Here is a 15526-nt window from a genome sequence, read left to right as displayed (position 1 = left end):
AGGAGGTACGTCTCCGGCCCGTTCTGACAGGCGTCCGCACAGGCCTGCTGTCAGAGGGTGTTTTGGAAGTGAAGCATGCTGGGAGGTGGCGTCACGTGTGCGACCTGGGCTGGGACCTCAGCAGCAGCCGTGTGGTGTGTGGCATGCTGGGATACCCCTCCGCCGAGGCATACGACCACACCGTCTACAGGTAAGGGAGAGAGGGTGTGTGTGTGTGGAAAGCTGTGTTCCCATTTTGACGTCCCCATTTTTGTGTGTGTGTGTGTGTGTGTGTGTGTGTGTGTGTGTGTGTGTGTGTGTGGTGTGTGTGTGTGTGTGTGTGTGCATATCTGTCTGTCTGCTGTTTATCTATTGTTACCATGTACTACTATGTGAGGAGCAGCTTTTCCATTGAAAACAGAGTGAAATCAGTTCAAGTTAAAGGGGGGATAGTGAAGAGGAGTTTAGCATCTTCTTCTGAATTGTGTGTGTGTGTGTGTGTGTGTGTGTGTGTGTGTGTGTGTGTGTGTGTGTGTGTGTGTGTGTGTGCATGTGTGTGGGTGCGTGTGTGTGGGGGGGTACATATGTGTGTGTGCCCACTCTCCACAGAGCTAGCATTACTACCACCAACCACACCAGCATTACTACCACCATCCACACCAGCATTACTACCACCATCCACACCAGCATTACTACCACCATCCACACCAGCATTACTACCACCATCCACGCCAGCATTACTACCACCATCCACACCAGCATTACTACCACCATCCACACCAGCATTACTACCACCATCCACACCAGCATTACTACCACCATCCACACCAGCATTACTACCACCATCCACACCAGCATTACTACCACCATCCACACCAGCATTACTACCACCATCCACACCAGCATTACTACCACCATCCACGCCAGCATTACTACCACCATCCACGCCAGCATTACTACCACCATCCACACCAGCATTACTACCACCATCCACACCAGCATTACTACCACCATCCACGCCAGCATTACTACCACCATCCACGCCAGCATTACTACCACCATCCACGCCAGCATTACTACCACCATCCACGCCAGCATTACTACCACCAACCACGCCAGCATTACTACCACCATCCACGCCAGCATTACTACCACCATCCACACCAGCATTACTACCACCATCCACACCAGCATTACTACCACCATCCACACCAGCATTACTACCACCATCCACACCAGCATTACTACCACCATCCACACCAGCATTACTACCACCATCCACACCAGCATTACTACCACCATCCACACCAGCATTACTACCACCATCCACACCAGCATTACTACCACCATCCACACCAGCATTACTGCCACCATCCACACCAGCATTACTACCACCATCCACACCAGCATTACTACCACCATCCACACCAGCATTACTACCACCATCCACACCAGCATTACTACCACCATCCACACCAGCATTACTACCACCATCCACACCAGCATTACTACCACCATCCACACCAGCATTACTACCACCATCCACACCAGCATTAGTACCACCAACCACACCAGCATTACTACCACCAACCACACCAGCATTACTACCACCATCCACACCAGCATTACTAACACCAACCACACCAGCAGTTACTCACTAACATTGGGCTAACCATGCCTGTATGTCTGGACTTTGCCTCATCATAGTAGGCTATGCACTTTTAAATAGTCTTAAAGAGCAGGTGTGTGTCCCAAATAATTAGCTATTGCCTTTTTAGTGCACTACTTTTTTTTAAATCAAAGCCCTGGTCAAAAGTAGTGCCCTAAATAGGGAATAGGGTGTGATTTGGGACGTATCCTTAAAGAGTATGTTATTAATGTCAGAGGCTGGCTGTAGGAGGAGCATCATGTGTGTTTGGATGGAGACCAGGAACTTATCCTCTAATCTCCTGTAATTATACACAACCGGTGGAAATAGCATACGACAGCACTTCCTATAAGTCTTATAAAAACTCTCTAGTTTTCTCTCTCTCTTTCTATCTTTCACCCCATCTATCTCTCATTCTCTATCTATCTGTTTCTGTTCTCTATCTATCTATCTATCTATCTATCTATCTATCTATCTATCTATCTATCTATCTATCTATCTATCTATCTATCTATCTATCTATCTATCTATCTATCTATCTATCTATCTATCTATCTATCTATCTATCTATCTATCTATCTATCTATCTATCTGCCACCCCATCTATCTCTCGTTCTCTATCTATCTGTTTCTGTTCTCTATCTATCTATCTGTCACCCCATCTATCTCTCATTCTCTATCTATCTGTTTCTGTTCTCTATCTATCTATCTCTCATCCCATCTATCTCTCATTCTCTATCTATCTGTTTCTGTTCTCTATCTATCTATCTATCTCTCACCACATCTATCTCTCGTTCTCTATCTGTTTCTCTCCCTCTCTTCTCTCTCTGCACCCTACCTCTGGTTTCAGTGTAACTGTGTTTCAGTGGCTATACATGGTTTGGTTGGGAAAGGTTTGTGTCTTTCAGTGAAAAACGTTTAGTGATACAATTATCTTTGGTTGTGTTTTTGTAGGCTACAGTAGTTCCATTAATTCACTAAGTCCCCCACCTGTCACTTTTACAGTCATATTCTAGAACACTTAGAACTGTAGAATCCATTACCCGGGCGATGGATGTCTCGGTGAATCTCGTCCATCTGTAAATAACCTTTATAAAGGCACAGACCTTCAAAGCCTACAGACACACAGACCACCTCTGTCAGTCTATCCAGCCACAGGCTTTATTTACGGCCTGTGTGGAGGAAGTCTCCTCTAACCTAAACTGTCTTTACATCCCAGATAATTACAGCTAATGTCCAGGTTAGGCTGCTGAATAAACACACACACACACACACATCATTTCACACACACATGCATAGAGACATGGAGAGATAGAGAGATAGAAAGATGGAGAAATTGAGAGATGGAGAGGTGGAGGGCACACACACACACTGCTACATTTTTTAAAATCTGTTCCTCTTTACAGTCACTTCCTGATTGAGGTCACAAACCATAGAGTTGGATAGAGGGAGTAATTGGCACACCATTATGGCAAAGACGCAAAGTGGTGCCCTCTCTCCAACTCTATGTCACTAAACCCACCGAGACCTCCACAGGTTCCTCGTCTAGGAATCCACTTTTTGGGGAAGATTTTCAGCTTTTTAACTGATGTTTTTCTGCCCCAGTTGACGAGGTGTAAGGCTGGATAGAGGTTGTGAGAGGTTGTGAATGTTTCACCACCAGAGAGAAAAAAAAAAGTGTTTTTTTTCGTTCTTTTTCTTCATGAGATGAAAACATTGCCACGTTTGCTGTTCCCCCTCTCAGAGGAAATAACAGTGATTTGATGCCAGCCTTTCGTCTCTCCAAATCCCTCTACAGTTTCTAAATCTGTTTCAAAGAGAGCGTTAGGCCAATGTTGACACAGAGCTTAAAGGTGTTTATACACACACACAACTCTAGAGGTTTTTAGACAAACATTTCACCTCAGTAGTCAGTCAGTGGGCCCTGTGCTGGCCTCCCATTTTGTCAGCCAGTCATTTGGAAGAGCAGATGGCAGACAATATTATTTATTTTTAAACCGGTGACCGGTGCTTCCTTCCACCTAAACCACAGAGTAGATGAATGATGGTGATTTAGCCTCCTTCCACCTAAACCACAGAGTAGATGAATGATGGTGACTTAGCCTCCTTGCACATGAACCACAGAGTAGATGAATGACAGAAGGACAAGCTCAGCCATCTCTGTTCTACCGTTTGATTCAGAGAGCCTAACAACAGTATCTGTCAGGGATGGACAGCTGGGCTGTGTCCCAAATAGCATCATATTCCCTATTTACTGCACTACGTTTTGACCAGAGAGCCCTGTTCTAAAACAGTACACTAAATAGGGAATATGGTGCCATTTGGGCTGGTCCTGGTGTTCTGGGCATTTAACTTGAGGTTGAGAGGTTGGTTTATGTGTCAGTGAGTGACTGTCTCTTCTGTGGTGCCAAATAGTACTTTAGTCTGGTTTGGTCTTACTCTACTGGTTGGCCAAGTTCACTTTGGCCTCATCTGGTCCAGCCTTATTTCCCAACCAGGTCCAGTCCTAGCCAAGTCTTCCCAACCCAGTCCAGTCCTAGCCAAGTCTTCCCAACCTGGTCCAGTCCTAGCCAAGTCTTCCCAACCCGGTCCAGTCCTAGCCAAGTCTTCCCAACCAGGTCCAGTCCAAGACAAGTCTTCCCAACCCGGTCCAGTCCTAGCCAAGTCTTCCCAACCCGGTCCAGTCCTAGCCAAGTCTTCCCAACCCGGTCCAGTCCTACCCAAGTCTTCCCAACCCGGTCCAGTCCTAGCCAAGTCTTCCCAACCCGGTCCAGTCCTAACCAAGTCTTCCAAACCTGAACCAGTCTTAGCCAAGTCTTCCCAACCTGGTCCAGTCCTAGCCAAGTCTTCCCAACCTGGTCCAGTCCTAGCCAAGTCTTCCCAACCTGGTCCAGTCTTAGCCAAGTCTTCCCAACCTGGTCCAGTCCTAGCCAAGTCTTCCCAACCCGGTCCAGTCCTAGCCAAGTCTTCCCAACCTGGTCCAGTCTTAGCCAAGTCTTCCCAACCTGGTCCAGTCCTAGCCAAGTCTTCCCAACCCGGTCCAGTCCTAGCCAAGTCTTCCCAACCTGGTCCAGTCTTAGCCAAGTCTTCCCAACCTGGTCCAGTCTTAGCGAAGTCTTCACAACCCGGTCCAGTCTTAGCCAAGTCTTCCCAACCCGGTCCAGTCTTAGCCAAGTCTTCCCAAACTGGTCCAGTCCTGGCCAAGTTTTCCCAACCCTTTGGCCAAAGGTACTCTACATGCAAACAGTCACGTCTCCTCCTCGCCCTCACACCTCTTGCTCACTAAGAAATAGGGTACCATTTCAGACACAACCTAAATATCCTAGTCCATTCACTCTGCTGTGTCAGCTGTAACCCCACTGACTGACCTGCTGTCAGCTATAACCCCACTGACTGTCCTGCATTGTCAGCTATAACCCCACTGACTGACCTGCTGTGTCAGATGTAACCCCACTGACTGACCTGCTGTGTCAGCTATAACCCCACTGACTGACCTGCATTGTCAGCTATAGCCCCACTGACTGACCTGCTGTGTCAGCTGTAACCCCACTGACTGACCTGCTGTGTCAGCTATAACCCCACTGACTGACCTGCTGTCAGCTATAACCTCACTGACTGACCTGCTGTGTCAGCTATAACCCCACTGACTGACCTGCTGTGTCAGCTATAACCCCACTGACTGACCTGCTGTCAGCTATAACCCCACTGACTGACCTGCTGTCAGCTATAACCCCACTGACTGACCTGCTGTGTCAGCTATAACCCCACTGACTGACCTGCTGTGTCAGCTATAACCCCACTGACTGACCTGCTGTCAGCTATAACCCCACTGACTGACCTGCTGTGTCAGCTATAACCCCACTGACTGACCTGCTGTGTCAGCTATAACCCCACTGACTGACCTGCTGTGTCAGCTATAACCCCACTGACTGACCTGCTGTCAGCTATAACCCCACTGACTGACCTGCTGTCAGCTATAACACCACTGACTGACCTGCTGTGTCAGCTATAACCCCACTGACTGTGTATCTATTATCACTTGTATTATTATGTATTTTACTTTTCTATTATTTCTCTATTTTCTATCTCTCTGCATCGTTGGGAAGGACCCGTAAGTCAGCATTTCACTGTTAGTCCGCACCCGTTGTTTATGAAGAAATTACATTTGATTTGATTAGATAACCCCACTCCTCCACTGACCAATCATGTGGCTCTATCCCCACTCCTCCACTGACCAATCATGTGGCTCTATCCCCACTCCCCCACTGACCAATCATGTGGCTCTATCCCCACTCCTCCACTGACCAATCATGTGACTCTAACCCCACTCCCCCACTGACCAATCATGTGACTCTAACCCCACTCCCCCACTGACCAATCATGTGGCTCTTACCCCACTCCCCCACTGACCAATCATGTGGCTCTTACCCCACTCCCCCAATGACCAATCATGTGGCTCTTACCCCACTCCCCACTGACCAATCATGTGGCTCTTACCCCACTCCCCCACTGACCAATCATGTGGCTCTCTCTTGGTCTGAACAGACTCTTTTATCTGTTGTTTAATTGTTGAGGTTTTTACAGATGTGTTCCCCCTCGCCTTCAGCGACGAGTGTTTAAGCCATTTCAGCTCAATACGCCTTCACCATTGTCCTTGTTTCCTAACTTCTGGAGTTCATAAAATGTTTGACTTGTATGCCCCCTCTCTCAGTCTCCAAAGTGTCCAGTGAGGGATCTTGTGGTGGAACCCCATCGTGTTGCATAAAGTAACTAGCAGACTGGCACCGGACCAAGACTCCTGATAACAGTGAGGTCTGAGCGGTAGGAGAGGTGCCATTATGTATTAAGCGTCTCAGAGTAAGACTGCTGATCTAGGATCAGTTTAGACTTTTAGATCACAATGAATTATCATACATGGACAGTGTGGAGCTGTTCCTAGACTCCGGTGGGCTGTTTCTGGGTGTGGAGCTGTCCCTAGACTCTGGTGGGCTGTTTCTGGGTGTGGAGCTGTTCCTAGACTCTGGTGGGCTGTTTCTGGGTGTGGAGCTGTTCCTAGACTCCGGTGGGCCGTTTCTGGGTGTGGTTTCTGTCTCTGATTCTGGTGGGCTGTTTCTCAGTGTGGTTTCTGTCACTGATTCTAGTGGGCTGTTTCTCAGTGTGGTTTCTGTCTCTGATTCTAGTGGGCTGTTTCTCAGTGTGGTTTCTGTCTCTGATTCTAGTGGGCTGTTTCTCAGTGTGGTTTCTGTCAGTGATTCTAGTGGGCTGTTTCTCAGTGTGGTTTCTGTCTCTGATTCTAGTGGGCTGTTTCTCAGTGTGGTTTCTGTCTCTGATTCTGGTGGGCTGTTTCTCAGTGTGATTTCTGTCAGTGATTCTAGTGGGCTGTTTCTCAGTGTGATTTCTGTCAGTGATTCTAGTGGGCTGTTTCTCAGTGTGGTTTCTGTCTCTGATTCTAGTGGGCTGTTTCTCAGTGTGGTTTCTGTCAGTGATTCTAGTGGGCTGTTTCTCAGTGTGGTTTCTGTCTCTGATTCTAGTGGGCTGTTTCTCAGTGTGGTTTCTGTCTCTGATTCTGGTGGGCTGTTTCTCAGTGTGATTTCTGTCAGTGATTCTAGTGGGCTGTTTCTCAGTGTGGTTTCTGTCTCTGATTCTAGTGGGCTGTTTCTCAGTGTGGTTTCTGTCTCTGATTCTAGTGGGCTGTTTCTCAGTGTGATTTCTGTCAGTGATTCTAGTGGGCTGTTTCTCAGTGTGGTTTCTGTCTCTGATTCTAGTGGGCTGTTTCTCAGTGTGATTTCTGTCAGTGATTCTAGTGGGCTGTTTCTCAGTGTGGTTTCTGTCAGTGATTCTAGTGGGCTGTTTCTCAGTGTGATTTCTGTCAGTGATTCTAGTGGGCTGTTTCTCAGTGTGGTTTCTGTCTCTGATTCTAGTGGGCTGTTTCTCAGTGTGGTTTCTGTCTCTGATTCTGGTGGGCTGTTTCTCAGTGTGGTTTCTGTCTCTGATTCTAGTGGGCTGTTTCTCAGTGTGGTTTCTGTCTCTGATTCTAGTGGGCTGTTTCTCAGTGTGGTTTCTGTCTCTGATTCTGGTGGGCTGTTTCTCAGTGTGATTTCTGTCTCTGATTCTAGTGGGCTGTTTCTCAGTGTGGTTTCTGTCTCTGATTCTAGTGGGCTGTTTCTCAGTGTTATTTCTGTCAGTGATTCTAGTGGGCTGTTTCTCAGTGTGATTTCTGTCAGTGATTCTAGTGGGCTGTTTCTCAGTGTGGTTTCTGTATCTGATTCTAGTGGGCTGTTTCTCAGTGTGGTTTCTGTCTCTGATTCTAGTGGGCTGTTTCTCAGTGTGGTTTCTGTCTCTGATTCTAGTGGGCTGTTTCTCAGTGTGGTTTCTGTCAGTGATTCTAGTGGGCTGTTTCTCAGTGTGGTTTCTGTCTCTGATTCTAGTGGGCTGTTTCTCAGTGTGGTTTCTGTCAGTGACATTTTAACACGATACTTGACTGATGTTGGGCATCTAAGAACCCCTCTGTCTGGTAGACAGGATCACCTCCTCTTGTTTATTGTGTTGTTGTTTTGGTCTAAATCAGTCCAATCCGAAACGCATCGCTCTTTGTTGAGGCAGTGTCGGAGGTGCCTTTCAAAGGTCATTACATTTTACATTTTAGTCATTTAGCAGACGCTCTTATCCAGAGCGACTTACAGTAGTGAATACATACATTTCATGCCTTTTTTTTTTTTTTTTTTGTACTGGCCCCCCGTGGGAATCGAACCCACAACCCTGGCGTTGCAAACACCATGCTCTACCAACTGAGCCACAGGGAAAATTCACGTTTGAGCCGACATCTGCAGCGTTTACCATGAATGCGATCTACACAAACAAATGTATCTTTCCAAGGAAAATGAAAACAAAACGTTCTTATTGGACTAGTTCAGACAGGTAGTACCTCCCCGTTCCACTCCATTTTCTTCTGTTTTTGTTCCTACTGCCAAAGTCCCTGTGGTGTAAGCTATACCAGGACGTGTTTATCTGGGGCTGTTATACAAACATAATAATAATTATAATTATAATAATAATATAAGCCATTTAGCAGACACTTTAATCCAAATCCACTTAGAGGGAGTCAAACCCACAATCCTGGCATTGAAAGACTCTGGTCACTGGTGTTTGAAGTGGTCGACCTGAAACTAATTCCTCTCTTGGCTCAAATAGTGCCAGTGTGCGTTTCTCTCTCTCTTTCTGTGTGTGTGTGTGTGTGTGTGTGTGTGTGTGTGTGTGTGTGTGTGTGTGTGTGTGTGTGTGTGTGTGTGTGTGTGTGTGTGTGTGTGTGTGTGTGTGTGTGTGTGTGTGTGTGTGTGTGTGTGTGTGTGTGTGCGTCCATCTGTTAGCTGTCATATTAAAGGATACTTCCTCCTGTGTCCTCTCAGAAGACGTCTGTTTAGTGAATAACAGTTTTTATGGAGTTCTGTCTCTACTTTCCCACTGTGCTTCCTGTTATAGAACTTCTGGACTTGGAACCCCGAAGTTTCCAATGTGGTCTACAGGAACCTATGAACACACAAAGTCCCAAACGGCATCCCATTCCCTATATGGTGCACTACTTTTGACCAGGGTCCATCCTATTCCTTGGACTCTTCTTTTTCCTATGGGCCCTGGTCAAAAGTAGTGCACTATGTAGGGGATAGGGTGCCAATTGGGACGGTACAACTGCACCAGTAAAGTGGGCCTGCACCGGTACTTTACTGACCAACAAATGAAGCCATGCATCCCTGTTCCTTTCCTCTGTCTGAGAGGGGTACTCCTCCTTTTGGTTATGAAACAGATTCACAACATGCGTCCCCAATGACACTATCCTCTATATCGGGCACTACTTGTGACTTTTTACCAGATCCCACAGGCCGCTGGTCTAGAGCACTACATAAGAAAGTGCACTACAGAAGGAATAGGGTGACATTTGAGATATGTGCACAGTTTTGTAACATCTGACACGTGGACATGTGGGCAACCCAGGGCTTGTGTCTGTACTTTCTGTTAGCTTTGATCTAATGTATTCTATGTGCATATTTATAGTTCTTTCCATGGGTTTCCTAGACCAGACATGTACACATACATCCAACAGGACTAAAATACCCATGAAGGGAGGATTGAAAAGAAGAAGAAGGAAAGGAAAAATGATGAGTGAGAGAAGAGAGGGGAGGGGAAGAGAGGGAGGGGCAGGGGGAGAGGGGGGGGGGCAGAGGGGGAGAGAGAGAGAGGGGGGAGGGGAAGAGAGAGAGAGGGGACAGAGGGAGAGAGGGGGGGGGGGCAGAGGGAGAGAGAGAGGGGGACAGAGGGAGGGAGAGAGACAGACCCTGGGAGAAGGGGAGGGACAAAGAGAGACAAGAAAGAGAGAGATAAAGAGAGATAAAGAGAGATAAAGAGAGAGAAAGAGAGAGAAAAAGAGCAGGAGAGAGAGAGAGAGAAAGAGCGAGAGTGAGAGCGAGAGAGTGTATGTTGACCTGGCTTTACAATAGGAACATTCAGATCCCTCACTAGGGCATTGTGGGTAACCACAGAAGCAATAGGAGGGCTGGTAGAGGTATTTAACCAGTATTCTGTCTGTAGAGGAGGGCTGGTAGAGGTATTTAACCAGTATTCTGTCTGAATAGGAGGGCTGGTAGAGGTATTTAACCAGTATTCTGTCTGTAGAGGAGGGCTGGTAGAGGTATTTAACCAGTATTCTGTCTGAATAGGAGGGCTGGTAGAGGTATTTAACCAGTATTCTGTCTGTAGAGGAGGGCTGGTAGAGGTATTTAACCAGTATTCTGTCTGAATAGGAGGGCTGGTAGAGGTATTTAACCAGTATTCTGTCTGTAGAGGAGGGCTGGTAGAGGTATTTAACCAGTATTCTGACTGTAGAGGAGAGCTGGTAGAGGTATTTAACCAGTATTCTGTCTGAATAGGAGGGCTGGTAGAGGTATTTAACCAGTATTCTGTCTGTCGAGGAGGGCTGGTAGAGGTATTTAACCAGTATTCTGTCTGTAGAGGAGGGCTGGTAGAGGTATTTAACCAGTATTCTGTCTGAATAGGAGGGCTGGTAGAGGTATTTAACCAGTATTCTGACTGTAGAGGAGGGCTGGTAGAGGTATTTAACCAGTATTCTGACTGTAGAGGAGAGCTGGTATAGGTATTTAACCAGTATTCTGACTGTAGAGGAGGGCTGGTAGAGGTATTTAACCAGTATTCTGACTGTAGAGGAGGGCTGGTAGAGGTATTTAACCAGTATTCTGTCTGAATAGGAGGGCTGGTAGAGGTATTTAACCAGTATTCTGACTGTAGAGGAGGGCTGGTAGAGGTATTTAACCAGTATTCTGTCTGAATAGGAGGGCTGGTAGAGGTATTTAACCAGTATTCTGTCTGAATAGGAGGGCTGGTAGAGGTATTTAACCAGTATTCTGTCTGAATAGGAGGGCTGGTAGAGGTATTTAACCAGTATTCTGTCTGAATAGGAGGGCTGGTAGAGGTATTTAACCAGTATTCTGACTGTAGAGGAGGGCTGGTAGAGGTATTTAACCAGTATTCTGTCTGTAGAGGAGGGCTGGTAGAGGTATTTAACCAGTATTCTGTCTGAATAGGAGGGCTGGTAGAGGTATTTAACCAGTATTCTGTCTGTAGAGGAGGGCTGGTAGAGGTATTTAACCAGTATTCTGTCTGAATAGGAGGGCTGGTAGAGGTATTTAACCAGTATTCTGTCTGTAGAGGAGGGCTGGTAGAGGTATTTAACCAGTATTCTGTCTGAATAGGAGGGCTGGTAGAGGTATTTAACCAGTATTCTGTCTGAATAGGAGGGCTGGTAGAGGTATTTAACCAGTATTCTGTCTGTAGAGGAGGGCTGGTAGAGGTATTTAACCAGTATTCTGTCTGAATAGGAGGGCTGGTAGAGGTATTTAACCAGTATTCTGTCTGAATAGGAGGGCTGGTAGAGGTATTTAACCAGTATTCTGTCTGTAGAGGAGGGCTGGTAGAGGTATTTAAGCAGTATTCTGACTGTAGAGGAGGGCTGGTAGAGGTATTTAACCAGTATTCTGACTGTAGAGGAGGGCTGGTAGAGGTATTTAACCAGTATTCTGTCTGTAGAGGAGGGCTGGTAGAGGTATTTAACCAGTATTCTGACTGTAGAGGAGGGCTGGTAGAGGTATTTAACCAGTATTCTGACTGTAGAGGAGGGCTGGTAGAGGTATTTAACCAGTATTCTGACTGTAGAGGAGGGCTGGTAGAGGTATTTAACCAGTATTCTGTCTGTAGAGGAGGGCTGGTAGAGGTATTTAACCAGTATTCTGTCTGAATAGGAGGGCTGGTAGAGGTATTTAACCAGTATTCTGACTGTAGAGGAGGGCTGGTAGAGGTATTTAACCAGTATTCTGTCTGAATAGGAGGGCTGGTAGAGGTATTTAACCAGTATTCTGACTGTAGAGGAGGGCTGGTAGAGGTATTTAACCAGTATTCTGTCTGTAGAGGAGAGCTGGTAGAGGTATTTAACCAGTATTCTGTCTGTAGAGGAGAGCTGGTAGAGGTATTTAACCAGTATTCTGTCTGAATAGGAGGGCTGGTAGAGGTATTTAACCAGTATTCTGACTGTAGAGGAGGGCTGGTAGAGGTATTTAACCAGTATTCTGTCTGAATAGGAGGGCTGGTAGAGGTATTTAACCAGTATTCTGACTGTAGAGGAGGGCTGGTAGAGGTATTTAACCAGTATTCTGACTGTAGAGGAGGGCTGGTAGAGGTATTTAACCAGTATTCTGTCTGTAGAGGAGGGCTGGTAGAGGTATTTAACCAGTATTCTGACTGTAGAGGAGGGCTGGTAGAGGTATTTAACCAGTATTCTGACTGTAGAGGAGGGCTGGTAGAGGTATTTAACCAGTATTCTGACTGTAGAGGAGAGCTGGTAGAGGTATTTAACCAGTATTCTGACTGTAGAGGAGGGCTGGTAGAGGTATTTAACCAGTATTCTGTCTGTAGAGGAGGGCTGGTAGAGGTATTTAACCAGTATTCTGTCTGAATAGGAGGGCTGGTAGAGGTATTTAACCAGTATTCTGACTGTAGAGGAGGGCTGGTAGAGGTATTTAACCAGTATTCTGTCTGTAGAGGAGGGCTGGTAGAGGTATTTAACCAGTATTCTGTCTGAATAGGAGGGCTGGTAGAGGTATTTAACCAGTATTCTGTCTGTAGAGGAGGGCTGGTAGAGGTATTTAACCAGTATTCTGACTGTAGAGGAGAGCTGGTATAGGTATTTAACCAGTATTCTGACTGTAGAGGAGGGCTGGTAGAGGTATTTAACCAGTATTCTGTCTGTAGAGGAGAGCTGGTAGAGGTATTTAACCAGTATTCTGACTGTAGAGGAGGGCTGGTAGAGGTATTTAACCAGTATTCTGACTGTAGAGGAGAGCTGGTAGAGGTATTTAACCAGTATTCTGACTGTAGAGGAGGGCTGGTAGAGGTATTTAACCAGTATTCTGTCTGTAGAGGAGGGCTGGTAGAGGTATTTAACCAGTATTCTGTCTGTAGAGGAGGGCTGGTAGAGGTATTTAACCAGTATTCTGACTGTAGAGGAGAGCTGGTAGTAATTCTCTTCTGTTTCTTTCAGGAAACTATGGGACGCCAAGTTGGCAGATCCCTCTACAAGGTACATATCTGCTTGTTTGTTTTTTGTTTGTTCTCTGTTTGTCTTTCATTTGTTATGATGGTGATGATGATTAATATTTCTCTCCCTTCTCTCCCCTCCCCTTCTCTCCCCTCCACTCCTCTCCCCCTCCCCCTTCTCTCTCCCTTCCCCTCCTCTCCCCCTCTCTCCCCTCCCCTTCTCTCTCCCTTCTTCCCCTCTCCTCCTCTCCCCTCCTCTCCCCCTCTCTCACCTCCCCTTCTCTCTCCCTTCTTCCCCTCTCCTCCTCTCCCCTCCTCTCCCCCTCTCTCACCTCCCCTTCTCTCTCCTTCCTCCCCCTCTCCCCTCCAGACTAGCAGGTCTGTCCAGTAAGAAGGGTTACTGGGTAGAGCAGGTCAAGTGTTTGGGTACGGAACCTGTCCTCTCCCAATGCCACTCCCAGCTCTCCCTCCCCAGGAACCAGGTCACCTGTCAGGGGGGCATGCACGCCGTGGTGCGCTGTGTACCTGGACACCAGTTCACACGCCTCTCCTCGGGGAGACCCCCCACTCCCCCCGCCGTCCAGGTAAGGAGGGAGAGAGGGAGGGAGAGTGGGCGAGAAGAGGAGAGAGAAGGGGAGAGAAAGAGGAGAAGGAGAGGGGTAGAGAGTGGGAGAGAGGAGAAGGAAAGGGGGGACAGGGAAGAGAGGGGGACAGGGAAGAGAGGGGGACAGGGAAAAGAGGGGGACAGGGAAGAGAGGGGGACAGGGAAGAGAGGGGGACAGGGAAGAGAGGGGGACAGGGAGGAGAGGGGGACAGGGAGGAGAGGGGGACAGGGAAGAGAGGGGGACAGGGAAGAGAGGGGGACAGGGAGGAGAGGGGGACAGGGAAGAGAGGGGGACAGGGAAGAGAGGGGGACAGGGAAGAGAGGGGGACAGGGAAGAGAGGGGGACAGGGAAGAGAGGGGGACAGGGAAAAGAGAGGGGGACAGGGAGGAGAGGGGACAGGGAAGAGAGGGGGACAGGGAGGAGAGGGGGACAGGGAAGAGAGGGGGACAGGGAAGAGAGGGGGACAGGGAAGAGAGGGGGACAGGGAAGAGAGGGGGACAGGGAGGAGAGGGGGACAGGGAAGAGAGGGGGACAGGGAAAAGAGGGGGACAGGGAAAAGAGGGGGACAGGGAAAAGAGGGGGACAGGGAAGAGAGGGGGACAGGGAAGAGAGGGGGACAGGGAAGAGAGGGGGACAGGGAAGAGAGGGGGACAGGGAAGAGAGGGTGGAGAGATGACAAGTAAGAAACCTGTTCTGGTAGTTGGGTCTCTCACATTTATTAGAAATGAAAAGGACTCAGCGTTCAGGCTTTCCTCTGAATGAAAACCTCTCTTATCTTCACCTGTACAGCTATTATTCACAAATCATCCTTTAGCCATTCTTATGACTCACACTTTTACCTCACCGTTCTCTCCCCCCTCCTACCCCTCTCTCACTTCTCTCCCCCTCCCCTCTCTCCCCCTCTAGCTGGGGGTGCGTCTGAAAGCAGGCCCCAGGCTGGGGGAGGGCAGGGTGGAGGTACTGAGAGAGGGGAAGTGGGGGACCGTGTCGGACCACCTGTGGGACCTGAAGGCAGCCAGCGTGGTGTGCAGGGAGCTGGGGTTCGGATCGGCCAAGGAGGCCCTCAACAAGGCCCAGCTGGGACAGGGTAAGGGTTGTAGGGGTGTCACACACACATGGTCACATGGTCACATGGTCACATGGTCGGGACAGGAAAGGACAGCGGATTGTATATTTTCAAAGAGGTAGAGTGTGAAAAACGATATATACAGCGCATTCAGTGGGAATAGGACTTCCTGGTCTTGGACTCTGTTCACTACAGTATACTAGTGCACTACCTCTGATCAGGGAATAGGGAAGAAGTGCAGTGCACTATGTAGGGAACAGGACCTAGGGTACCATTTGGGACATATTTTAGCATTGTCTGGATTACTGGTCATTCATAAAATGGCTGCCAAGGTAAAAGATCTTGAAGTTGGATGAAGTTGCCCGTTGACATTGGTCTAAGGTCAGCTGTATTTTTTGTCCTCTAGTCGTCAAGGTTGGGATTTCAAACCGGGTAAACTGATCCTAAATCTGTTGTTACTTATAATTCTACCCAGGCGTTTGAGAGCAGTTTAGGTCACTGACTCTCCTTGAGACTAAACACTGTTTGCCAGACTTAACGTCCGTTCCTAAACTGCTCCTGGGTAGAAGCTGCTGTTAACTACAGATCTAGGATCAGCCCCTCCTTCCCCAAATCCTGAACATCAGGGAG

At 47.8% G+C, this 15526-nt stretch overlaps 1 protein-coding gene across 1 annotated transcript in view; it reads left to right on the top strand.

Moving 5' to 3' along the window:
- LOC106591784 (lysyl oxidase homolog 4) overlaps positions 1-15526 on the top strand; it is a 39581-nt gene continuing 24055 nt past the window's right edge. The window contains exons 1-4 of the mRNA XM_082958646.1: positions 1-190; positions 13230-13268; positions 13596-13809; positions 14737-14917. Coding sequence (XP_082814772.1) covers positions 144-190; positions 13230-13268; positions 13596-13809; positions 14737-14917 — 481 coding nt within the window. The 5' untranslated portion in view covers positions 1-143. The remainder of the gene's footprint in view (positions 191-13229; positions 13269-13595; positions 13810-14736; positions 14918-15526) is intronic.

The sequence above is a fragment of the Salmo salar genome, chromosome 12 (genome assembly GCF_965601325.2).
Source record: "Salmo salar chromosome 12, fSalSal1, whole genome shotgun sequence".
Classification (NCBI taxonomy): domain Eukaryota; kingdom Metazoa; phylum Chordata; class Actinopteri; order Salmoniformes; family Salmonidae; genus Salmo; species Salmo salar.
Note: the sequence above shows the minus strand (reverse complement) of the source record. Positions and strands in the feature narration are given on the sequence as shown.